Raw genomic sequence first — 26,597 nt, 5'->3', positions numbered from 1 at the left:
GCAAACCAATCACTAGATATTACTGAACATGAAAAGAAAATTGTATACAGTGATGAATATATTTGCTTCGGAATTAGTGAACTAGCTAGTTACCTACAATTATAAAAGAGCTATGAAGATACAGCCGAAGGGTAAGATTTAAAATGTTCTTTAATTACTGTATGATATGCACTCAGAATTGTCAATTCAAACTGTTTCCAATTTGAATTCTACCAAGTTTTCTTAATTAGTTTCTAACAAGATTTGCTTCATTAAAAAAAAAATATATATATATATATATATATATATATATATATAGCATGGCTCCTTACTTCTGAAAGCAAACTTTCCAGAGACATAGGATCCATCTTGCTGTAAACATTCCAAAGATTCAAACTTACATCCTGCAACTGCAACATAAGGGAAAAAACATGGAAATAATTAAGTCAATATCATCAGGACAATCAGAATTATTTTTTGATATTTAGAAATGACTATCTTGGTGAAAACTCAGTGATGAGAATAATAAATCAAAATTTTATCAATTTTATTAGAACCTAAACATATTAATAAATATTGTCCCATTCAAGGAAACCACATTTTCAGAGACTTTGACACATCTTTTGAATTTCTTCAACGATGAGCATATATTTGTATACATACACACAAATATGTATATGTGTGAATATATACCCTTTGTCTTTGTTTAAAATCAAATTTTAATTAAAATAACACATTCCTATAGTTTTAATTAAAATAACACATTCCTATAGTTCTAAAAAATCAAATACTAGTACTTTTTAATCCTCTACTCCAACGTTTCACAAACTTACATTAGCTTCAATCCTCAGAGGCAACCACCTTGAAGTGTTTTAACATTTTCATTTTGGTAATTACCTACATATTTTAATATAAGCTTCTATCACTGTTTCTTGATTTATCAATTTTGAAATTAAATACTGACTTATGGCAAAGATGTGCTCCTCTTTTGTGGGTTTTTTTTTTTTTTTTTTCTGCTCTTTTAGGGCCATACTTGTGGCATATGTTCCATAATAAGTTCCCAGGCTAGGGGATGAATCAGAGCTGCAGCTGCCAGCCTACACCACAAACACAGCAACACCAGATCCCTAACCCACTGAATGAGGCCAGGGATCGAACTAACATCCTCAGGTAGAACTAGACAGGTTCATAACCTGCTGAGCCACAATGGGAACTCCAAAGATGTGCTCTTCTACACCCATCCCATTCTCACACTTCTTCTCTGCTTAAACATACACACCTTAACATTATCTAATATCAGAATATGACTTTTTGGTTACATTAGTACTGTTACATAATATGTATATATAATTTTCTGCAAGCCAAATACATACCATACTCCTATTAGCTTTCTTTTCTTTTTTTCTTTTTTTTTTTTTATTTTCCCACTGTACAGCAAGGGGGTCAGGTTATCCTTACATGTATACATTGCAATTACAGTTTTTCCCCCACTCTTTCTTCTGTTGCAACATGAGTATCTAGACATAGTTCTCAATGCTATTCAGCAGGATCTCCTTGTAAATCTATTCTAGGTTGCGTCTGATAAGCCCAAGCTCCCGATCCCTCCCACTCCCTCCCCCTCCCATCGGGCAACCACAAGTCAGCTTTCTTTTCTTTTTTCTTTTCTTTTGTTATTTCCCCAATACATTTTTTTGTCAGCATGGTGACTCAATTACACATACACGTACACATTCTATTTTCGCACATTATCATGCTCCATCCTAAGTGACTAGACATAGTTCCCAGTGCTACACAGCAGGATCTCACTGCTAATCCATTCCAAAGGCAATAGTTTGTATCTATTAACCCCAAGCTTCCCAACCACCCCACTCCCTCCCCCTCGGCAACCACGAGTCTGTTCTCCATGACTTTCTTTTCTGTGGAAAGGTTCATGTGTGCCTTATTTTAGATTCCAGATGTAAGTGCTATCATATGGTATTTGTCTTTCTCTGACTTACTTCATTCAGCATGAGAGTCTCTAGTTCCATCCAGGTTGCTGCAAATAGCATTATTTCATTCTTTTTTATGGCTGAGTAGTATTCCATTGTGTATAGAGACCACATCTTCCTAATCCAATTGTCTGTCGATGGACATTTGGGTTGTTTCCATGTCTTGGTTATTGCAAATAGAGCTGCAATGAACATGCAGGTGCATGTGTCTTTTTTAAGGAAAGTTTTGTCCGGATAGATGCCCAAGCGTGGGATTGCTGGGTCATATGGTAGTTCTATGTATAGATTTCTAAGGTTATCTCCATACTGATCTCCATAGTGGCTGTACCGGCTTACATTCCCACCAACAGTGCAGGAGGGTTCCCTTTTCTCCACACCACCTCCAGCATTTGTTATTTGTGGACTTATTAATGATGGCCATTCTGACTGGTGTGGGGTGGTATCTCGTGGTAGTTTGGATCTGCATTTCTCAATCAGTGATGTTGAGCATTTTTTCATGTGCTTGTTGGCCATCTGTACATCTTCCTTGGAAAAATGTCTATTCAGGCCTTTTGCCCATTTTTCAATTGGGTTGTTGGCTTTTTTACTGTTGAGTTGTATAAGTTGCTTATATCCTACTAGCTTTTTTTTTTTTGTCTTTTCTACAGCTGCACCCTTGGCATGTGGAGGTACCCAGGCTAGTGGTTGAATCGGAGCTGGAGCTGCCGGCCTACACCACAGCCACAGCAACGTGGGATCCGAGCCGTGTCTGCAACCTACACCACAGCTCACAGCAACGCCAGATCCTTAACCCATGGAGCAAGGCCAGGGATCGAACCCGCAACCTCATTGTTCTTAGTCAGACTCGTTAACCACTGAGCCATGAGGGGAACTCCCCTACTAGCTTTCTTAAACAAATTTTGGGAGTTCCCATTGTGGCTCAGTAGGTCAAGGACCCCACACTGTCTCCACAAGGAGGCAGGTTTGATCCCTGGCTTTACTCAGTGGGTTAAGGATCTGGCATTGCTGCAAGCTATGGTGTAGGTCGAAGATGTGGCTTGGACCTGGTGTTGCTGTGGCTGTGACGGAGGCCTCAGCAGCAGCTCCGATTCAACCCCTAGCCTGGGAACTTTTATACGCTACAGATGCAGCCATGGAAAAAAACAAAAAAAAAAAACCCGTAAACAAATGTTGCTTTTTTTCCCAAGAGCTACCATAGCCTCGCTTTTTTGACTTGTATAATTAAAAAAAAAAAAAAAACAAACCCTAAATTTTTTTTTCTAACTTCGACACTTAATTTGCTACAATGAGGTTTCTCAAGAGCATCACTACCGTAATTTTGGAACAGTTATTTCTTTGTTGTGAGGGGCTCCCCTGTGCAACATCCCTGGCTTTGGCTCACTAGATGCCTATAACATCCTCCATCCAGGTAAACCAAAAGCATATCCAAATATTGTCAAATGACTTGGGGGTGTGGGTGGGGATGCAACAGCAAAATCATCCCATTTGAGAATCACTAGCTTAAACATATTAGATCATCAATTCCTTTTCTTCTTCCTTCATTCTGCCCTACCTATTATGTAAGCTTGCTGTGCAAATGCAACTTTCACTTTGATACTTATCTTTGCTATCCTGGCAATAATACGATAACGCTCACATGACAGATTCCATGGCCTAATTTATCTCCTTTTCTTGGTTAACTTGTTTGCTGGAGCACATCCTCCACTAGCTTTCTAAGAAAGGATTCATGGGAGTGTTAAAATGTCTTCATTCTGTCCTTACCACTGATTTGTCCTTATTACTGATGCTTTTTCCATTCTTTCGGATTATACGTTAGTCTCTCTGTGCTTCATTTTGGATAGTTTCTACTGCTTTGACTTAAAATTCACTAATCGTTTCTTAGGGTCTAATTTAACATTAATGCCATCCAGTGTATATTTCATCTTAGATATTGCACTTTTCACTTCCAAAAGTTCAATTTGAAATATAATAAAATCCAATGAATTAAAAAATTTAATTTTATATTTTCTGTTTCTGTATAACATGATTACTCTTTCCTCTAGCTTCTTTTTTTTTTAGCTATTTCTTTGGGCCGCTTGCGCGGCATATGGAGGTTCCCAGGCTAGGGGTCTAATGGAAGCTGTAGCCACCGGCCTACGCCAGAGCCACAGCAACGCAGGATCCGAGCCGCGTCTGCAACCTACACCACAGCTCACGGCAACGCCGGATCGTTAACCCACTGAGCAAGGGCAGGGACCTAACCTGCAACCTCATGGTTCCTAGTCGGATTCGTTAACCACTGCGCCATGACGGGAACACCCCTCTAGCTTCTTAAACATATGGAAGAATTATAGTAACTGTTTTTATGTCCACGCCTAGAATTAGTGATTCTAACATTTCCATCAATTTTAGGTCCATTCTGATTGACTGATTGCCTAATTATCAGTAATGTATTCCTGCTTCTTTATAAACTGATAATCTTTGGATGCCAGAAAGCATGAATTTTACCTTGTTGGATGCCAGATTTTTTTTTCTGGCTGCACCACTGGCATGCAGAAATTCCCAGGCCAGGGACTGAACCTGCATCGCAGCAGTGACCCGAGCCACAGCAGTGACAATGTTGGATTCTTAACTGCTAGGACACTAGGGAACTCCTAGGTGCCAGAAAATTTTGTATTCCATATAAATATTCTTGTGCTTTGTTCTGGAATGCAATTACTTGGAAACAGTTCCATCTTCCACCCCTCCAGGTCTTGCTTTTATAAATTGTTAGGAGGGTCCAGAGCAGGCTCAGACTAGGGCTGATTACTCCCTACTACTGAGATGAAACCCTCCTGAAAACTCTGAGTCCCTCTGTGACTTATGCATTTTTCCAGTCTAACTAATGGGAACAGGCACCATTTCCAGCTTTGAGCATGCATCAGGCACTACTGTGGAACACTCTCAGATTTTTTTTCTTCTTGCACTTTCAGTAGTTATGTCACACATGAATGCATTGATCCTACACTGCTGAATGCTTGGGATGGGGGGGTGGAGGGAGAGAGGAATCTTGAGAGATCTCAGGAGTTCTGTTTCGGGGCAGATCTTTCCTTTTTAGTACTCTAGCCATACCCTCACCAGACTCTCAGCTCCACCTACTCAGCTCAGGAAGTGCACTAGGATCTACCTGGGTACCCCTTCCCTGTGCCATGGCCTGGAATCTTCTCAAAGTACAGCTGACCCTTGAATAACATGGGAGAGTTATGGACACTGACCCCTGTGCAGTCAAAAATCCATGTTAAACTTAGGGTCAGCCCTCTGTATATGCAGTTTTGTATCCATGATTCTTATCTGTAGATTCAACCATGAATCATGGTGTAGTACTGTAGTATTTGGTACTGAAAAAAATCTGCATATAAGTGAAACTGTGCAATTCAAACTTGTGTTGTTCAAGGGTCAACTGTAGTAAGCAAGGGCAATCATGGAGCTCACCTTATTTCTATCTCAGAGAATCATTATTCTTTACTGCCTTATGTCTGTCTTGAAAACCACTGCTTCACATATTTTGTTTTAATGGTTTGTTTTGGTTGGGGAAGGAGAGAAATCGAGTTCCTGTGGTTTTATTGTATCGACTTATTCTTTCTCCCTATAGGTTATTTCATGATATTATTTAATCTTTAGTGTTCAAAAAAGGCATAGATAAATTTAAGGTTATTTTCCTCTAAGTGCTACTTGCTAAGTGATTTAATTTAAAATGTTCTATACATGCAAGCAGTGTAGTTTTACCAGCACTGTTTATTGAAGAGACTGCCTTTTCTTCATTATTGTATTTTTGTCCTCTTTTTCATAGTTAATTGACCATAAGTGCAAGGGTTTATTTCTGGGTTCCTTAGTATGTTCCATTGACCTATGTGTCTGTGTGCCAGTATCATAGTGTTGTGAATACTGCAGTTTGCAGTATAATTTGAAGTCAGGGACCAGCTCTGCTCTTCTTTCTTAAGATTGTTTTGGCTATTTGGCATCTTTTGTGTTTCTATACACATTTTAAAATTATTTGTTTCAGTTCTGGGAAAAATGCCATTGGTATTTGGATAGGGATTTCACTGAATCTGTAGATTGCCTTGGGTAGTAGGGTCATTTTAGGAATGTTAATCCTCCCAATCCAAGAATACAGTACAACTTTCCATTCTGTGTCATCTTTAATTTCTCTCATCAGTGTCTTATAATTTTCTGAGTATAGGGCTTTTACCTCCTTACATAGATTTATACTTACATATCTTATTCTTTTAGATGAGACAGTAAATGGGATTGTTTCCTTAATTTCTCTTTTCTGATAATCCATTGTTAGTGTATGGAAATGCAACAGATTTCTGTCTGTTAGGTTTCTATCCTGCAACTTTACAGATTCATTGGTGAGCTCTACTAGTTTTCTGGTAGTGTCTTTAGGATTTTCCATGTAGTATCTTGTTATCTGCAAACAGGGACACTTTTACTTCTTCCTTTCTAATTTAGATTGCTTTATTTCTTTTTCTTCTGATTGCTGTGGCCAGGACTCTCAAAACTATGTTGAATAAAAGCTGCAAGAGTGGACATTCTTGTCTTGTCTTGTTCCTCATCTTAGAGGAAATGTCTTCAGCTGTGGGTCTGTCACATATAGGCATTATTAAGTTGAGGTATGTTCCTTCTGTGCCCATTTTCTGAGGCTTTAAAATTTTTTTGATTCAAGTATAGTTGATTTACAATGTTGTATTAATTTCAGGTGTCCAGGAAAGTGAATCAGTCAAATACCCATTTCCCTTCAGATTCTTTTCCCATATAGGTTATCAAAGAACATTAAGTAGATTTCCCTGTGCCATATAGTAGGTCTTTGTTGGTTATCCTTTCCACACAGAGTGGTGTATATATGTCAATCCCAAACTCCAAAGTCATCCCTCCCTGCCCCATTTCCCATTTGGTATTTCAAAATCTATGAGTCTATTTCTGTTTGGTAAATAAGTTCATTTGTACCATTTTTATTAGATTCCACATATAAATGACATCTTAGGATATCCTGTCTTTGTCTGACGTACTTCACTTAGTATGATAATGTCTAGGTCCACCCATGTTGTTGCAGATGGCATTATTTTGTTCTTTTTTGATTTTTATTTTAATGCTGAGTTAACATTCCACTGAATATATCTACCATATCTTCTATATCCACTCCTCTGTCAATGGACATTTAGGCTGCTTCCACATCATAGCTACTGTAAATAGTGTTGCAATGAATAGTGGGGTGGGACATCTACTCGAAGAATAAGGAAGAAGGTGATTTCTTCCCTTTCTCACTTTCTTCGGATTATAAAAATGTAGCCCACCTAATGCTTGGGGCAGTGCTTTGCCTGCCCACTTGTATCTCTCACAAGTGTCCTATCTTAATAAATCTAACTCTTGCCTATCAAAAAAAAAAAAAAAAGAACAATGGAGTGCATGGAGGTTTTATTTATTTATTTGCAGTGAGAATTGCAACTTTTAATAATAATTAATTTAACTTTTTAAATTTTTTCCTTTTTAGGGCCGCACCCACTGCATATGGAGGTTCCCAGGCTAAGGGTCTAATTGGAGCTATAGCGGCCAGCCTACACCACAGCCATGGCAACACAGGATCCAAGCCACGTCTGCAACCTACACCACAGCTCACGGCAATGCCAGACCCTTAACCCACTGAGTAAGCCCAGTGGTTCCTAGTCAGTTTCATTTCCATTGCGCCAAAATGGGAAATCTATTATTATTATTATTTTTTAATCATAAATGGATGTTAAATTTTGTCAAAAGCTTTTTCTGTACCTATTGAGATGACGTGCTTTTTTATTTTTTGGCCACACACTTGGCAGTGTTGGATCCTTAACTCACTGCATTGGGCCAAAGATAGAACGAACCCATGCTGCCACGGAGACATCAGATCCTTAACCCACTGTACCACAGTGGAAACTCTGATCATATGGTTCTTATTCTTCAGTTTGCTAATGTGATGTATCACAATGATTGATTTGCAGATATTGAAAATTCTTTGTATTCCTAGAAAAAAACCCCACTTGATCTTGATGTATAATCCTTTTAATATTCTATTTAATTAGGTTTGATAACACTTTGTTGAGATTTTTACATAGGTTTCATCAGTGGCACTGACTCGTAATTTTCTTTTCCAGTGATATCTTTGTCTGGTTTTAGTATCAGGGTGATGCTGGCCACACTGAATGATTTTAGAAGTGTTCCTTCCATAGCATTGAGAACTATGTCTAGATACTCATGTTGCAACAGAACAAAGGATGGGGGAAAAATGTAATTGTAATGTATACATGTAAGGATAACCTGACCCCCTTGCTGTACAGTGGGAAAAAAAAAAAAAAAAAGTGTTCCTTCCTCTACAATTTTTTGGAATAATTTCGGAAAAATAGGTATTAACTCTTCTACAAACGCTTGGTAGAATTCATCTGTGAAGCCGTCTGGCCCGGGATTTTTGTTTACTAGGAGATTTTTGGTATTATTTTATTTTATTCTATTTTCTCCTTTTTGGCCACCCTGTGGCATATGGAGTTCCCAGGCCAGGGACCACATCCGAGCTACAGTTGCTACCTATGCCACAAGCTGTGGCAACACCAGATCTTTAACCCACTGTGCTGGGCTGGGGATCAAAGCTGTGTCCCAGCACTCCAGAGACACTGTTGATCTCATTGCACCACAATGGGAACTCCTACTAGGAGTTTTTATTTTTATTTTTTGGTCTTTTGTCTTTTTAGGGCCATACCCATGGCATATGGAGGTTCCCAAACTAGGGGTTGAATGGGAGCTGCACCTGCTGGCCTACATCACAGCCACAGCAATGTGGGATCTGAGCTGCGTCTGCATCCTTTGCCACAGCTCACAGCAACGCCAGATCCTTAACCCACTACATGAAGCCTGGGATTGAACCTGCGTCCTCAAGGATACTAGTCGGGTTCTTTAACCCCCCAAGCCACGATAGGAACTCCAAAGTTTTAAAATGACTGATTCAATTTCAGTCTGTTCATATTTATCATTTCTTCTTGGTTCAGTTTTGGGAGATTGTACCTTTAGAAGAATTTGTCCATCTCTTCTAGGCTGTCCCTTTTATTGGCAGACAGTTGCTCACAGTATTTTTTTGGTATTGTTTGTAATTTCCCCTTTGCATTTATTTATTTTGCATTTCTGATTTTATTGATTTGGGCACTCTCCCTCTTTTTTTCTTGCTAAGTCTGGCTAAAGGTTTATCAATTTTCTTTTTCAAAGAACCAGCTTTTAATTTCACTGATCTTTTCTTTAGTTTCTATTTCATTTATTTCTGCTATCTTTATGATTTATTTCCTTCTACTAACACTGGGTTTTGTTTTTTGTTCCACAGTTCCTTTAGGTGTAAAGTTAGGTTGTTGATTTCAGATTTACCTTGTTTTCTGAGATAAGCTTGTATCACTATAAACTTCCCCCTTAGAACTGTTTTTGCTGCATCTCACAGGTTTTGGATTGTTGTGTTTTCATTTTCATTTGTCTCTAGGTAATTTTTTATTTCCTCTTTGATATCTTTAGTGATTCATTTGTTGTTTAGTAGCATGTTGTTTACATTCCATGTGTTCATGTATTTTGCAGGTTTTTTTCTTGAAGTAAATTTCTAGTCCTAGTGTTGTGATCACAAAAGATGTTTGATAGGATTTGGATTTCAATTTTCTTATTTTTACCAAGGCTTGTTTTCTGGCCTACTGTGTGATCTATCCTGGAAAATGCTCCACATGCACTTGAAAAGAAGGTGTATTCTGCTGCTTTTGGATGGAATGCTCTATATTTATCAATTAAGTCTTTCTGGTTTAATTAATCATTTAAGGCCAGTGCTTTCTTACTGAGTTTGTGTCTGTCCACTGATGTAAGTGGGGTGTTAAAGTCCTATACTATTATTTTGCTATTGTCAACTTCTCCCTTTATGTCATTAAAATCTGCTTTATGTATTTAGGTGTTCTTATATTGGGTGTATATATGTTTATAATTATTTTTGTTTTTGTTTTAAGGGCCACGTCTGCAGCTTATGCAAGTTCCTAGGATAGGGGGTTGAACTGGAGCTGCAGCTGCCAGCCCATACCACAGTCAGGGCAAAGCCACACCTGTGACCTATGCTGCAGCTTGCGACAATGTCAGATCCTTAACCCACAGAGTGAGGCCAGGGATCAAATCTACATCCTCATGGATACTAGTCAGGTTCTTAACCCATGGAGCCACAATGGGAACTCCTCTATTTATAAGTGTTGTATCTTCTTCTTGGATTGATCCCTCATTATGTAGAGTCCTTCTTTGTCTCTTATAATAATAGTTACTTTAAGGTCTATTTTCCTAGTTGGCTTTCTTTTGATTTCCATTTGCACAGAATACCTTTTTCCATTCTCTCACTTTCAGTCCATGTGTGTCTTTAGATCTGAAGTGACTAGGCAGCATATATACAAGTCTTGTTTTTGTATTCATTCAGCCACTCTTTGTCTTTTGACTGGAGCATTTAATCTATTTATATTTAAGATAATTATTGATATGTAGGTTCTTATTACCATGTTGTAAAATGTTTTCAGGTTGTTCTGCAATAGGGAAGAACAAATCTGACTCCATATTAGATGCATTTCTTTTACTTTAACCTTTGTATTCTATTGATTTTGCTTCAAGGATGTTGCCTACAGCCTGAAATATACAGGATAGCCCATTTATATAGAGTTTAAAAATTTCAGAACAGGGAGTTCCCATCATGGCGCAGTGGTTAACAAATTCGACTAGGAACCATGAGGTTGCAGGTTCGGTCCCTGGCCTTGCTCAGTGGGTTAAGCATCCAGCGTTACCGTGAGCTGTGGTGTAGGCTGCAGACGTGGCTCGGTTCTTGCGTTGCTGTGGCTCTGGCATAGGCCGGTAGCTACAGCTCTGATTAGACCCCTAGCCTGGGAACCTCCATATGCCACAGGAGTGGCCATAGAAAAGGCAAAAAGACCAAAAAAAAAAAGAAAAAAAATTTTTTCAGAACAGAGAATTACATCTGTCTTATTGGACAGGAACACTGTGACCTGACCTATGTGGACAGCAACGAAGAATTCCTCCTACACCAAGAAAGTCTTCAGCAACCAACCATACCCCTCCCTCACCTTGCCTTTTAAAATACTTTGTTGAAACCCTTCAAGAAGCTCAGGGTTTTGGGGGGCATGAGCCCCCTGTTCTCCTACATGATCCTACAGTAGATGTTTTTCTGCTCTAAACTCTGATGTTTCAGTTTGGCCTCACTGTGCATCAGGCACACAAACTTGCATTTGTTAAGTTTTTATGGGTCTTCGTTTTCCTTTCTTCTTTCTCTTGTGATTTGATAACTATCTTAAGTTTTATGCTTGGATTTGTTTTTCTTTTGTGTGTGTTTATCTATTCTAGATTTCTGGTTTCTGGTTACCATGACAAAACCATGCTATTGTCTATAGCAATCTATATACATACTTGTTTTAAATTGCTGATCTCTTCATTTAACAATCCCACATCTGTATTCTCTTCCCCTCACAATTACTGTCTTTGGTGTAGATAGGCAGCTAGATAGATATAGATATATTTTTGGCTGCATTATTTATGGCATGTGAAGTTCCCAGGCCAGGGATTGAACCTGCACCACAGCAGTAACATTGCTGGATCCTTAACCCACTGGGCCACCAGGGAACTCCTGATATCATATTTTATGTATGTTTTATGTATCCCTTAACCACTAATTGTGGATATAAATGTCTTTACTATTTTTGACTTTCAACCTTCCTAATAGGTTTGCACATGGATGATTTCCTACCTTTACTGTATGTTTTCCTTTACTAGCGAGTTTTTCACTTCATAATTTTCATGTTTCCAGTTGTGGCCTTTTTTTTGTTTAGAAAAATCCCTTTAACATTTCTCGTCAAGCTGGTTTGGTGGTGCTAAGCTCTTTTGGCTTTTGACTGTTTGTAAAGCTTTTGATCTCTCCATCAGATATGAATTAGAGCCTTGCTGGGTAGTGTATTCGTGGTTGTTATTTTTTCCCTTTCATCTCTTTAAATACATTGTGGCACTCCCTTATGACCTGCACAGTTTCTGATGAGACATCAGCTGACAGCCTCATGGGAGTTCCTTCATATGCTACATGTTGCTTTTGCCTTACTGATTTTAATATTCTCTTTAATTTTTGCCATTTTAATTACAGCATCTTAGTGTGTTCCTCTTTGGGTTAGGAAAGTTTTCAACTATTATGTCTTCACATATATTCTCACAACTTTCTCGTTCTCTGCTCTTTCTGAAAACCCTATAAGGCAAATATTAGTGCACTTAATTAGTGCACTTATCCCAGAGGTCTCGTAAACTGTCCTCATTTCATTTTTTAGAAACTGTTTTGCTGTTAGTGGGGGTGGTTTATTCTTTTTTGGTTTTTGGTCACTGTCACGCCATATGGAGTTTCTGGGCCAAGGAACTGATTTGAGCCACAGTTGTGACCATTACCATAGCTGCAGCAATGCTGGATCCTTTAACCCACTGTGCCAGACTAAGGATCAAACCTGCATCCTGGCACTGCACAGATGCTGCCAATCCCATCGCTTCACAGTGGGAACTCACTTCATTCTTTTTTTGCATTTAGCATCAGTTATTTCCATTATTCTGTCTTCCAGTTAGCTCATTCATCTCTCTGTATCATTTAATATACTGATAATTTCTTCTAAAGTATTTTTAATTTCAGTTATCTGTCATCTCTGTTTGTTCTTTCTATTTTGTAACTCTGTTAAAAACATCTAATTTCTCATTCTGTGCATCCATTCTTTCCCCATGTTCTTTGATCATCTTTATGATCACTATCTTGTACTTTCTTGGGCAGACTGCCTATTTCCACTTTACTTAGTTCTTCCTCTAGGGTTTTTTTCCCCTCTTTCTCTATTTTAGGACCACACCCGTGGCATATGGAGGTTCCCAAGCCAGGGGTTGAATCAAAGCTGTAGCCGCAAGCCTAGCCACAGTCACAGCATGTGGGATTTGAGCTGCGTCTGCAGCCTACACCACAGCTCACAGCAATACCGGATCCTTAACCCACTGAGTGAGGCCAGGGATGTAACTGCATCCTCATAGATCCTAGTCGGGTCCATTAACCACTGAGCCATGAAGGGAACTTCTAGGATTTTATCTTGTTCCTTTGTCTGGAACATTTTCCTCTGTTGCCTCACTCTGCCTAAGTTGCTATTTGTATTTTTATGTACCTGGTAGGTTAGTTATGTTTCCTGACTTTGGAGAAGTGACATTCTTAGGAGAATGTCTTATACATCCTGGCAGTGCACTTCCCTCTCACCATTCAGGCTTATGCTCTAAGGATTCCCCCTATGAGATCCTTCTGTTGTGGAGAGCTATTTGGGTTGTGTGGTAGGATTTGCTGCCCCACTTTGTACAGAGGCTGCTAGCTGGCAGGGCTGGAGAACCTCAGGGAGCCTTGGGACTTAATGCTGGCTCACTAGTGGGTGGAGTCAGAGCCCAGGAGACTCCAAGGCTATTGATTGCCCTCTAGTGGGTGAACCCTGGTCCTGGGGTTGGTACAGACCACCTGCAGGCAAACCAGAGTCCTGGAGTCTGGTTTCAGGGCCCAGGGATCCCAGAGCTAGTGTCATATTGCTGGTAGGAAAGGCAGCATTTCCTGATACAGTTGAGTTCAGGGTCCAGGGTGTTCTGAAGCTTGTGTTTGTTTGTTAGTGGGTAGGACTGGAGCCCAGCTTGTCTGAGTGTAGGCTCTGGCTGGCTCCACAGGCTATGGAACTGTGGTTTTCCTGTGTGTGGTGTCTAGTTAATGAGGCTGGTCCAGAGGCTACTGCAGGGGTCCTGGAGGACAAGACCAGGGTCCAGGAGATTCTAGTGCCTGCCTGCTGGTGGGTGGAGCTGGGGACTATGCATTTGATGGGCAGGGCCTTATCTAGAAGTGGCTGTAGGCTCAGGAGGTTTTTAGGTAGACTGCCTGTTGATGGGTGTGGCTGTTTCCTCCACCCAGATAGTTGTTTGGCCTGAGGTGTCCAGCATTTACACCTACAGGCCACTGGTTGGGGCCAGGTCTCCATGTGAAGGAGCCAGAGGGAAGATTCCACAATGTTGCTGCTAGCAGCAGTGTCCACATGGTAGCAGGAAGCTCTCAGGGAATGGCTGCTGCTATACTCTCAGGATGTGGTGTAGTTGTCTCCTGACCCTCTGGGACCAAAAGGTAAGTCTGGCCCAGGCTCTTATCAAATTACTGCTTCTGTCCTGAGTCATGGAGTGTGTGAGATTTTTTGTATGCCTTTAAGAGTGAAGTCCCTATCTTCCTCAATCTTGTGGGACTTCTGAAATTAAGCCCTGTTGGCCTTCAAGGCCGAAAGCTCTGGGAGCTCATCTTCCAAATGCAAGGCCTCCAGGCTAAGGAGCCCCTTAAAAACACCATCCTACAATGAAAATCTACATTAATGGAGCTCCATGGTGGCCTAGCAGTTAAGGATCCAGCATTGTCACTACTGTGGCTTGGGTCACTGCTGTGGCACAGGTTTGATATCTGGCCTAAGAACTTTTGCATGCCACAAGTGTGGCAAAGAAAAAAAATCTACACTACTTTGTAAAGGTTTTCTTGAAAGAAGATTTTGTTCCTTTGGGATGTGACTTCATGGTGTGAAGCGCCTTAATGCAGGAGCTATAAGCGTACCCTATCTGGGCTGCCTGAATTGTGAAGCCTCCTAAGGCAATGCTTTCCAATGCTAATTTAGTGGCAGCACAGGCTCTACAGCCAGACCCTCTACACTGGATCCTAGCCCTGCTACTAACTAGCTACCATCTCTGTGACTCTGGGAAATTCATTTAACCTTTCTGTAAAATAGGGATAATTATGTACCTACTTCAAAAGGTTACTGTTAAGAATTAAAGTAAATTCATAGAAAATGCTTAGAACAGTGCCTTACATACAGGAGACATGATAAATGCCTAGTTTATACAACTAATTAAAAATAAACATTTCCATTGTCACTAAAAGTATTAAGCTTCCTCTCTATTTCCTATGGCCTGCCTCCCTTTAAGCCCCTATTATTATAAATTAGAGAGCATTACTTGGTATTGGGACAGCTCCCACAGCTTTGTTGATGTTCTGACTTATAGTCAATGTGACAAAACTGTAGCTTTAGAGCAAGAAAAGTGGGGCTGATGTAGGGTGTGCCTCTTCATCCCTATAGTCCATGTTCCTCTACAGTACAGGGTTTGCCAGGTGAGCCTCACTAATTTCTTAAGGACACTGCCACTCAAAAGGAAGGGCAGGACTTAGTCCTGGGCCTTGCTTCCAAAGTTCCCACTTACTGTAGCCCTAAAATTATGTTCCCATTTCTAGCATGTCGAAAGCTCCCTCTCCCTGGTTCCTGTGCTGGGGCAGGTCATCTCAGTGGGGATCCCATGGAGGAGGCATGTGGATACCAGGTCATCCTCCCTAATGTATACCCTGGATGATCCCCACTCCCAGTCTCATTCATTAATTCATTTAACAAACATTTATTAGTCATCCTGCAGGTGCAAAGAATATTGAAATAAAAGATGACTGTTCTTATCACTAAGGCTAACCCTTTTATTCCTCTAGTATACAGTACTTATACAAAATTCTGCACTGTCCCACTTCTCTTGAATAGTTAAATTATATGAACTTCTGAGAGACAAACAACAAGAAGACTGCTTTTGTTCTCAAGGAGCTTTCAATTCAGAGACCGGGGTGGATCTGTGTGTGTGGGTGACAAATGTGTTGACAGAGATGATAAAAGCTATAAAAAGGAGTCAGCCAAGGGTGCTATAGTGAACTCAGAATGGAGAAAGGGGAGGAAGGAGGACAGAGAAGAACTCCACAAATAAAGGACCCAAGAGTTCGGTTTGAGGACCAGCCTTAAACAGCAAGTACTTTCCATTTAAAGTCTTATAAGTTGCTCCAAACCCTTTGGAGGTCACTGCAAGCTTTTCAGGGTTATAATGAACACTCACACTGAGGTCCTTCAAAAAATCAACCCAGTGGTGGACAAAAATCAGGTGTACCGCTTTTCATACATACCTCGTATTTCATGGTAAAAAATCCATCCCCTCCAATGCCCTCAAGTGCGAAGGCCTGTACAATTGGCCATTTCTCCACTACAAACATATCAAATATCTGCAAGTGACCTAGAGGAATCAAGTAAAACATGTATCAAATACCATCTTGGACACAGCTGAATAAACCTGATCTAATGTGGTCGGACAGGCATCGTTTCTCACAAGTTCGCGACAGCCTCACCTGGTAAAATAAAACTGAAACAGATAAAATGGCTAGATATTAACAATAGAAATGAAAGTCAAAGAAAATACAAACTATAAACAAATTGCAAAAATTCATATTTCTCTAAAGTATTTTCACATTCTAGTTTCCCAAGTAAGTAATTAATAAATAAAGAGTGGCCTATTACATCTGACTTGTATCACTTAGAGGATATAATTATTTATAGACCAAAACTTGGTTCCTTTTCCCTAAGAAACATAGCTAACCAACTTCCTCAAGGGAAAATTACTAAATCAAAAATTTCCCTTTCTTATAACAGTAAGTTTCAATGTAAAAGTTGTTTTTATTTTTTTTAAATAAGATACAAACACAGCTAAACTTGACTTTTTCCCCTGTATTTTTACACATTATTTTTGAGGCTCACTGTCAGCATACTTATAACACCTACACAAATTTCTTATTAGCAAGAAGCCCCACATCTACAGTCCATGTATAATAAGTGGTATAGATTAGACAGAAACTAAGGTAAATCCTTTATCAGTTTTTCCATCTGACTGCTGGTAGCTTGCTGTACTGCTACTGAAACTTCAGGTATAAACACTGGCTTGCACTGGAAAATTCCCAAATTTCATTCTGCTTAATATTCTTTGCCTTTAGTGAAAATAGATCAATGGGTTTTGCAGCTGAATGCCTCCACTGATCAGAAAAGTAAGGACATGGGACACACACACCATCCCAGCAAGGTTCCAAAACGGCTGACCATCAGATACGCACCTTGAGAGCTGTAAGGAATGCCAATTCTACTACAGTCTCGAACCATGTCCACAAAGCTGGCGATTTTAAATTCTTCTGCAGCTTCCTCATCCTCATACTAAAGAAGGAAGTTAAAGTGAAAACAGGCCATAGAGACATCATACAAAGGCTCTCATTTTCTCTGCATTTTTATTAGTTGTCCCAAATGTCCCAAGAGGGTGTTTTTGTTTTTTGCTTTTTAGAGTCGCACCCACGGCATATGGAGGTTCCCAGGCTAGGGGTCCAATCGGAGCTACAGCTGCCGGCCTACGCCACAGCCACAGCAACTCGGGATCTGAGCCGTGTCTGCGACTTACATCACAGCTCTCAGCAACACCAGATCCTCAAACCACTGAGCAGGGCCAGGGATTGAACCCACATCCTCATGGATACTAGTAAGGTTCCTTACTGCTGAGCCACAGCAGGAACTCCAAGAGGATTTTTTTAGTAAAAAAAAAAAAAAATTTTTTTTGGTTGCCTTTTTGTCTTTTTAGGGCCACACCCCTGGCATGTTGAAGTTCCCAGGGTAGAGGTCTAATCAGAGCTGTAGCCACCGGCCTACACCAGAGCCACAGAAATGCCAGAGCCATAGAAACGTCAGACCTGAGCTGCACATGCGACCTACACCACAGCTCAAGGAATGCCGGATCCTTAACCCACTGAGGGAGGCCAGGGATTGAACCCAAAACCTCATGGTTCCAGGTTGGATTCATTAACCACTGAGCCACGATGGGAACTCCCTCCAAGAGGATGTTTTTAAAATCAACTTTGTGGCGTTGCCGTCATGGCACAGCGGAAACAAATCCAACTAGGAACCATGAGGTTGCGAGTTCGATCCCTGGCTCACTCAGTGCGTCACGGATCTGGCGTGGCTGTGAGCTGTGGTGTAGGTCGCAGATGTGGCTCAGAGCCCAAGCTGCTGTGGCTGTGGTGTAGGCCAGCAGCTGTAGCTCCGATTGGACCCCTAGCCTGGGAACTTCCATATGCCATGGGTATGGCTCTAAAAAGCAAAAAACAAAACAAAACAAAAAACAACTTTATATGTTTGCTGGTCAGAAACATTGTTATTCCCTTACCTTATACCACACACAAAAATCAACTCAAAGAAACCTAAATGGAAGAGATAAAAGGTGTCCACAAAAATCCCCCAAATGCTCACATGGAAAGAAGCGTTCTTGACCTACATCAGATTACAATTTCCATGAAATCTTGAGTCCCAATTTAATTCCCAGCCAAACCTTTAAAATGGGTTCAAAGGGAAAGTGAAACACATACTAAGAAATCCAAACACAGAAATGTCACAGAACTTATGAAAGGCCATTGAGGCAGTTCCTAGGCCTGAGGGAATAGATCCAGGCTGGTGATGAAGAAGCAGGGCAGGAAGGTAGGTTCACAAGCCTACCATTAGGTCCCAATTTGAAGAGTCCTTTTTGTTTGTTTCAGGAATATAATTTATCTCTAAGGTAGCCTCATAATGACATAGGAAAAATTCCCCTAAAACAAATAACCTTTTTTGTGTAACCATATTTTGCAATTTGATTTTCTTAAGGGTCTCCTGTTCTGATTCTACTTTCCTGGAAGATTATCTTTAGAGCATCTCTAAGGGCCTATTCCATCTTTTCTCCTCACCTCATTTTCAGTCATGCAGTGGAAATGCAGATTTCTCCAATGTGCCACATAGGGTAAGAGATAGTGATAGTTTACAGGATTACAGTACAGATGGACACTATCTGATTTAATCAATATAATCACATCTGCAAAAACAAAAAACAAAAAAAACACAACCAAATTAAAACACAAGATGGTCAAAAGCATTTCCTTAGGACATCCTGACCACATTATCAGTAAAACCATTACAACTACTTCAGAGACAATGTAACAAAACTCTAAACTGAAAATTCTTTAATTAGGCAACATGCTTCAAAGTGAGTATAGAACACCCAAGTGTAGACAGCAAGGATTTCCTTGTCCCCACACAACACTTCTACCACCACAGTTCCCTTATTAAGGTAGTGCAGGCACAGAATAAGTCAAAAGAACAGCTTTCAGGGTTTGCAAAGTTCAACACAGCAAAATCAGTTGTACCAAACTTCACTGAGAAGATAAACAGTAAAAGGAAACTCCATAGCCAAAAGCCATTGAGGCAGGAAAATAGTGCCAAATATGGCCAGTGACTGGTTCTCCTGCTGACATCAGTATCTAAAGTTCTTGGCTGCTGGCTCATCTGGCTCAAGACAATTGTAGGCCCAAGGATGTCACCTGTCAGTGCCTGTCAGCACATCCCTTTCCTTGGGAACTGGGAAGGGTTACAGTATACAGGGGTGAACTCTGTACACAGGAAAGGCTAAGAGGAAGGAAGCAGAGGCAAATGGACAAGCCTTCCATAAATAGATCTACAGTTCACATTATTTAAGGAACAACCGTCAATGCTGGTGGGTTAAATAAATTAAACAATCTCAATGGTGCAGATAAAACAAGATAAACTAATAAACGAGCCATGGAATGGAGCAGGAGTATTAAACCAGTTTGAACACTGAAAAAGAAAGCAGTCATACTTGCAGAAAAAAGGCAGAGGCTCCATTCCATGACTCCTCAGACACCAGAGTCATGTGGTCTCTTTCTAACAAGGTGACACTAAGGAAGAGACTAGAGGAGGTAGCTGGAGATGAGAGAAGAGCATGGGGGCAAAGAGCATCTGAGGCAATGCCAACACAGTGGTACAGTGTGACTGACCATGATCCATGGAAACTTAAGTCCAGTGAATACTGATCTCAGCTGACAACACTGCTAGGTGGCCTCATGAAATAAAGCTCCATGAAGGTGGCTTTTTAAGTCACTCTGAGTGCCACACGTGGTCATACTCAAGGTGTTCTAGGAACACAGCCTGAAAAGGCCTCTTTACTGCTGACTCTCAGCTAAGTGCTGGAGTTAAAAGGTAGCCAGGGAGAGGAAAGAGGGCCCCTCTCATCCTGGCTGGGAGACTCCCCCCACCACTGCCACCCGGAGTCACATGAGGATCACCAGCTCAATAATGAGAGTGTGGTGTCACAGAAGGCTTCCTGTGTCGACTGTACTCTTAGAATCCAGTAAAAGAAATAATGCAACAGTTACTAAATCTAAGCATGCTTGGGATCTCAGACGACTAATGTCATCACAACAGATTTTAATAGACTAGACAATTAGGGAAAAGAAGAAAGCATAAGAGAATTGAATGAACACATAAACCACTTTAAAAGTTTCTTTTAAAAATAAACCCTGGGAGTTCCCATCGTGGCTCAGTGGTTAAAGAATCCGACTAGGAACCATGAGGTTGCGGGTTCGATCCCTGGCCTTGCTCAGTGGGTTAAGGATCCGGCGTTGCCATGAGCTGTTGTGTTGGTCGCAGACGTGGCTCGGATCCTGTGTTGCTGTGGCTCTGGCATAGGCTGGTGGCTACGGCTCCGATTAAACCCCTAGCCTGGGAACCTCCATATGCCACGGGAGCAGCCCTAGAAAAGGCAAAAGACAAAAAGAAAATAATATTAATAATAAAATAAAAATAAACCCTTTGTGGAGTTCCCATTGTGGCTCAGCGGAAACAAATGTGACTAGCATCCATGAGGACAAAGGTTCAATTCCTGGCCTCGCTCTGTCAGTTAAGGATCTGGCGTTGCCGTGAGTGGTGGTATAGGTCACAGATGCGGCTCAGATCTGACGTTGCTTTGGACCTGGCATAGGCCAGTGGCTACAGCTCCAATTGGACCCCTAGTTTGGGAACCTCCATACGCCTCAGGTGTGGCCCTAAAAAGACAAAAAATAAATAAAAAATAAAAATAAACCCTTTGTGTTTGTCTCTTTTCCTCTCAGATAAATAGAGATCAAAATTTAGAAGCATAAATCCAGTAAACTAAGCTTTCCAGCTACTTGTATTTAAAAAAATGAATTTATTGGAATTCCCTGCTGGCTCAGTGGGTTAAGGATCCAGTGCTATCACTGCTATGACTCTGATTACTGCTGTGGCAAAGGTTTGATCCCGGGCCTGGGAACTTCTAGATGTTGTGAGGGGAAGCCAAATAAATAAATTAATAATATACAATGAATTTATTATAAGCACTCATTGTGCTAGATGACAAGATAAAGACAAAGATATGCAAAAAAGAGCACTACTGAGGATATAAACTATTTCGTTAATTTTTGTACTGCAGTGCCCTTAGTAACCTTGGCTGTAGTGAAATATGTGGCTAGTACAAGCATCTGCCTCTTTTTTTTTTTTTTTTTTTGGCCACATCCACAGCATGGGGAAGTTCCTGGGCAAGGGAACCCATGTCACAGCAGCGACTGGAGCCACAGCAGTGCCAACACCAAATTCTTAACCTACTGAGGCACAACGGAACTCTGCATCTGCCTTTTTACAACTCTCTAAATGTGTTGCCAAGATGAATTCTTTCTAAACCAGTGTAAGAAAGTATTTTTTAAAAATAAAAATCTGAAACTAAATTTGAATTGAAAAATATTTAACAGAAGGAATAATTTCAGCCTGTTCTCTCTTTATTTCCTAACAAAAAGAAAATTTTTAATCAGTCCTTAATAAGGACAGGTACTTAAGGACTTTACTACAGAAAAATTTTCACATACAGCAGACCTGGGTTCTTCAACCTCGGAACTACTGACAGTTTAGACCAGATCGTTCTTTGCTGTGGGAAGCTATCCTGTGTGTGCATTGTAGGGTGTTTTGCAGCACCCCTGGCCTCTATACACTCTGCCCTGTTGTGACAATCAAACTGCATTCAGGGAGTTCCCATTGTGGCTCAGTGGTAACGAACCTGAATAGTATCCATGAGGATGCAGGTTTGAACCCTGGCTTCACTCAGTGGGTTAAGGATCTGGCATTGCTGTGAGCTGCAGTGTAGGTCACAGACTCGGCTTGGATTTAGCATTGATGAGGCTGTGGTGTAGGCCGGCAGCTGCAGCTCTGATTCGACCCCAGCCTGGGAACTTGTATATGTCAGGAGTGTGGCCCTAAAAAAGCAAAACAAAAAACAAAAAACAAAAAAACTCCCAAAACTGTATTCAGATATTGCCAAATGTCTTCTGCGGGATAAAACTGCCCCCAGTTGAGAATCACTGCACTAGATCTACAGCAAGATTATTTCAACATCAGATGCTTGCTTTCATGCATCCCCCAGCTGCTTCACAAGAGCTGTCTCTTGTCCATTTTGATTTGTGTATTCCTGTGTCTCCTGATCCATCTGGCAGACAAGTCATGATGCTAAGTATGTGATAGCAGAGATAGCTCCTGGGCATTACCCCACAGCAGCATCAACACGGGATGAGTGTCTCAGAGCCGAGGAAAGGGGAATGTAAGTAGAAAGCCTGCATTGTGGTCACAGGCATCATCATGAATTACAGTCACACAGAAAACAATTCCCAAAGACAGAGCAGGACAAAGAGTCTTTGTTCCTAAGCTGAAGAGCCACATGAAGTCTTCCTGGTAGGAGTAGCCTGCAGGCTCATCCTTGACTCACAGCTGAAAGTGCTTTCATAGGACAACAGCACATAATATGAACCTCCCAGCATGCAGAGGCAGTGGGCAATTCAAAGGAAAACTAGTGCTTTGCCAAGAAGATATAAAGCCAAACATTGATGTTTACTTTTTTCTTCTAAAGCTGATTTACTCAGTAAACATATTCTGAAAACTACTTGTCACTAGTCTCTTATATCCATCAGGTGACCAACAGAACATACTACTTAATATCTCAGCAAAGAAAAAATGTTGGTTTTCATTAATTAAAAAAAGCAAAAACTTACTGGGGCTTCAGGCTATTTTAAATTTGGTATTTTTCCACAAAAGGATCATTAAGTAAGAATCCAAAGGAATAAATCACCTACTCCTCTCACACAAAGAATTTATCAATATATACTTACCATCAAGAACTTCTTCAGAAAACCCAGATTTCTCAAAATCACTGGTATTCTGATTGTACAAACCGAACAGAAGATAATTTGCCAGCTCTCTGCAGCCTTCATTGTACCTGCTATCGATTCCTGCAAGGCAAAGGAGGCTATGATCAGCTGTACTGTACTGGTGGGGGTGGGGGTAACTGAGCTCCAATAGTTTGCTCTTGATCAGCAAAACCCTGATGGTGAGGTTAAAGGCAGTACTTCAGACCAGTTTTGCACCTGAAATCAAACAACTCTCTCTGCGAAAGCAGGCCTCAGTATCAGCTACCCTTACTTGGATTCAAGATCTATATAGTTGAGACAGTCAAATAGTGTAGACTATAGAAACCCGTTCATTTAGTCAAACACAATTCTTGAGGATAGAAGGAACCAGAAAATACAGTCCAAGTTCTGTCATGGCTGGTTAAAGATTTCATAATATTTTCAGCTGGAATAAGAACAGGCATCAGAAACCTTTACCAAAATATGTGGGACCAGATAAAGGGGGATTAAGGTGGTTTGAAAAAAACTCAAAGAAATGAAAAGAGGACCAGTGAATGAATCTATGGACATTTGTCATTTCACGAATATTTATGAGGCCCGAGGCCTAGCGCTGTGCTGGATGCTGAAGTGTGTGGCAAATATACCAACAAATGGTCCTCACAAAGCTTACAGTGTAGAGGTGCTGGGTCAGAGATAAACAAAAGGAAATTAAGCAAGACAGCCTTCACAACTGCCTTTCAATGCTGCAGACACATATACTACCTGGTTCCTGGGTGTCTGTGGCTCTGGCAAGAGGACATGTCAACGGCAGGAGGCAGCCGTCTATGTGAGGGTAAGAGGAAAGAGTGGGGCAGAAGAAGCTCCAAGAATGAAAATATGGCTGAAGCCCGAGAAACAGGACTGCCAAAGGTTATTCATATCAGTGAAAAGTATTGGCTATTCAGACCAGAAGGGCCTAAGAACCACCTGTGGCAGAGGACTTCAAATATGGGAAGGCTACTTTTTCAACTAGATCAAAGTACACCCTCTCCTATCCCATCCAACACTTCCGTGAAGGGAAGGATGAAAAAGAATTAAAAGCAGGAATGACCAGGCCTACAAAAGCCCTGAAGCCGAAATGGCTACGAAATTAAAAATAACCAGTAGACTGGGCAGCATGTCCTCGTCTAAGGATTCCAGTTACATAAACTGCCACAAAAACAAAGGCAAAAAACACTACATGTAAGCACGGTACTCTAGTTGATAAAGTTGTTTCTTATAGGATATCATGGGTTAACATTAAATTGGATACTACCACAAATGTATACTGGAATTACACAAGTAAATGGATGGTGGATGGTAGATGACAAGCTTTTCCTTGGTGGAATGGGAGTTTACAGATAAGCAAGAGAAGGAGACTAGAATGATCATGGGGTAATGGGTTTGAGCTGGAAACATTAACATGAATCATATTTAGCATAATACAGATAGAGACGGTGACATAACATTTATAGATTTCTGTATATACACCAGTTAATGTACACATGTACATTTCCTTACTCTGTCACCCGAGAGGGCTTAGAAGCTACACCATCCCGGTAGCAAAGAGCAAACCCAAGACCAGATCTTGGTTTCTATTAACATTCTCCAATAAAAGAAATCAAGGCTGGAGATCTCTTACGGCACAGTGGGTTAAGGATCCAGTGTTGTCACTGCAGTGGCCCAGATTGATGCTGTGGCATGGGTTTGATCCCTGCCCTGGGAACTCTCACATGCCTGGGGTGTGGCCAAAAAAAAAAAAAAAAAAAAAAAAGAGAAGAAAGAAATCAGGGCTCCTTAGTGAAACTACTGATTCTAGAACCAGAGCAGATAATATACAAATTAACACTAAAGTATCTTGGAGTGTCTGTTGTGGCTCAAAGGTAACAAACCCGACTACTAGCCATGAGGATGTAGGTTTGATCCCTGGCCTCGATTCAGTATGTTAAGTATCCGGTGTTGCTGTGAGCTGTGGTGTACGTTGCAGACATGGCTTGGATCCTGCACTGCCATGGCTTTGGCAGTGGCCAGCAGCTGCACCTCGGATTCAACCCCTGGCCCAGGAACATCCATATGCCACATGTGTGGCCCTAAAAACAAAACAAAACAGAAAAAAGACTTTAGGGTAGCTTATACTGTCAGAAAGTACAAAAGTGTTTAACAAACTAAAACTTTGATGGGGCTATGTCAAAGGGAGGGACATAGGAACCAACTGAAAGAATTCCAAATGGCCAAAGCTGGAATAATTTGAAGCAACAGTGGATTTTTGTAAACTCAAGTATAAATGAAATTGTACTGGATTTTAACTCAAAGGTAAAACAAATGTCCATGAATCCATACTGATACAAATGATTGAATAAATAAATAAATGGGGAAGAAGAGAAATATATCCCATGCAGAAGAATTTCAAATAATTTATGTAGATATTACCCTTCTCAAAGCAATGGAGCAATGGAGCACAATTCCTACTCCTTAAATGTGGCCTGCATAGTAACTTCCTTCCAAAGATAGCAGTTCCAAAGATAACTTCCTTCCAAAGATAGCAGTTCAGAACCTGACAGATACTATCTCTGCCAAGTGATCAAAGTCAATATAAACAGTGAAAACTCATGTTGATAGTATGTATTCTTGATACCAGGTGATGAAACAAGCATGGTATTTCACAGGCCTTCCACTCCAAAATCCATAACCCTAGTCTAATCATGAGAGAAACATAAGAAAAATCCTAACAGAGGGACATGCTACAAAATACTTGACTAGTACTCCTCAAAACTGTTAAGGTCATCAAAACCAAGAAAGGTCTAAGAAACTGTCACAGTCAAAAGGAGCTGAAGAAAACATCACAACTAAATTTAACATGGGATCCTGCAAGAGTTTGAAAAGGACATTAGGTACAAAAACTAAGGCAATGTGGGAGTTCCTATCGTGGCCTATGGGATCACCAGCACCTAGGGAGCGCTGGGATGCAGGTTTGATCCCAGACCAGTGCAGTGGGTTATGGATCTGGCATTGAGGCAGCTGTGGCTTAAGTTGCAACTGTGGCTCAGATCTGATCCCTGGCCCAGGAACTTCATATGCTACCAGGTGGCCAAAAAAGAAAAAAGAAAAAAAAAAAAAAAACCCTAAGGAAATATGAAGGGTGGATTTTTTTAGTTAATAATATTAATCTTGATTAACTGTAATAAATGTACAACATCAAAATGCTAATAACAGGGGAAATTGGGTGAGGGGTACATGGGAACTGTGTTCTACCTCTGTATGTCTTTACTCTTTATTATCTTTCTGCAAATCTAAAACTGGTCTAAAAAATTAGTTTATTATTTAAAAAATGGAACTGTCAGGAACTGCTGGTAAGAATATAACACAGTAAACTATTTTGTATGCAAATGTTTATAGCAGCTTATTTGTAATAAGCAAAAAAAAAAAAAAACAAAAAACAAAAAAAACTCAAATACCCATCAACAGTTGAATGGGTAAACAAACTGGTACGTACATGTAATAAAATACTAATCACCAGGGAGTTCTCTTGTGGTGCAGCAGGTTGAATTATCAATGAAGAGGCTTGGGTTGCTGCTGTGGTGAGGGTTTGATCCCTGGCCTGAGAACTTTCACATGCTGTAGGCGCAGCCAAAAAAAAAACACCAATCACC

At 40.6% G+C, this 26,597-nt stretch overlaps 1 protein-coding gene across 3 annotated transcripts in view; it reads right to left on the bottom strand.

Annotated features, from left to right (window-relative positions):
- The window catches only part of C17H20orf194 (chromosome 17 C20orf194 homolog), a 153,097-nt gene that overhangs the window by 99,972 nt on the left and 26,528 nt on the right, over positions 1-26,597 (bottom strand). Inside the window, exons 3-7 of one of the 3 annotated variants that reach the window (XM_021078124.1) lie at positions 22,912-23,031; positions 18,637-18,761; positions 16,990-17,086; positions 16,015-16,121; positions 312-389 (exon numbers count right to left, since the gene is read on the bottom strand). In XM_021078124.1, coding sequence (XP_020933783.1) covers positions 312-389; positions 16,015-16,121; positions 16,990-17,086; positions 18,637-18,761; positions 22,912-23,031 — 527 coding nt within the window. Of the gene's footprint in view, positions 1-311; positions 390-16,014; positions 16,122-16,989; positions 17,238-18,636; positions 20,305-22,911; positions 23,032-26,597 lie in introns of those variants that run through there. The other 2 variants (XM_021078125.1, XM_021078126.1) reach the window with 2 other exon arrangements.

Source organism: Sus scrofa, chromosome 17 (genome assembly GCF_000003025.6).
Source record: "Sus scrofa isolate TJ Tabasco breed Duroc chromosome 17, Sscrofa11.1, whole genome shotgun sequence".
Classification (NCBI taxonomy): Eukaryota; Metazoa; Chordata; class Mammalia; order Artiodactyla; family Suidae; genus Sus; species Sus scrofa.
This window is presented reverse-complemented; position numbering and strand designations above follow the sequence as displayed.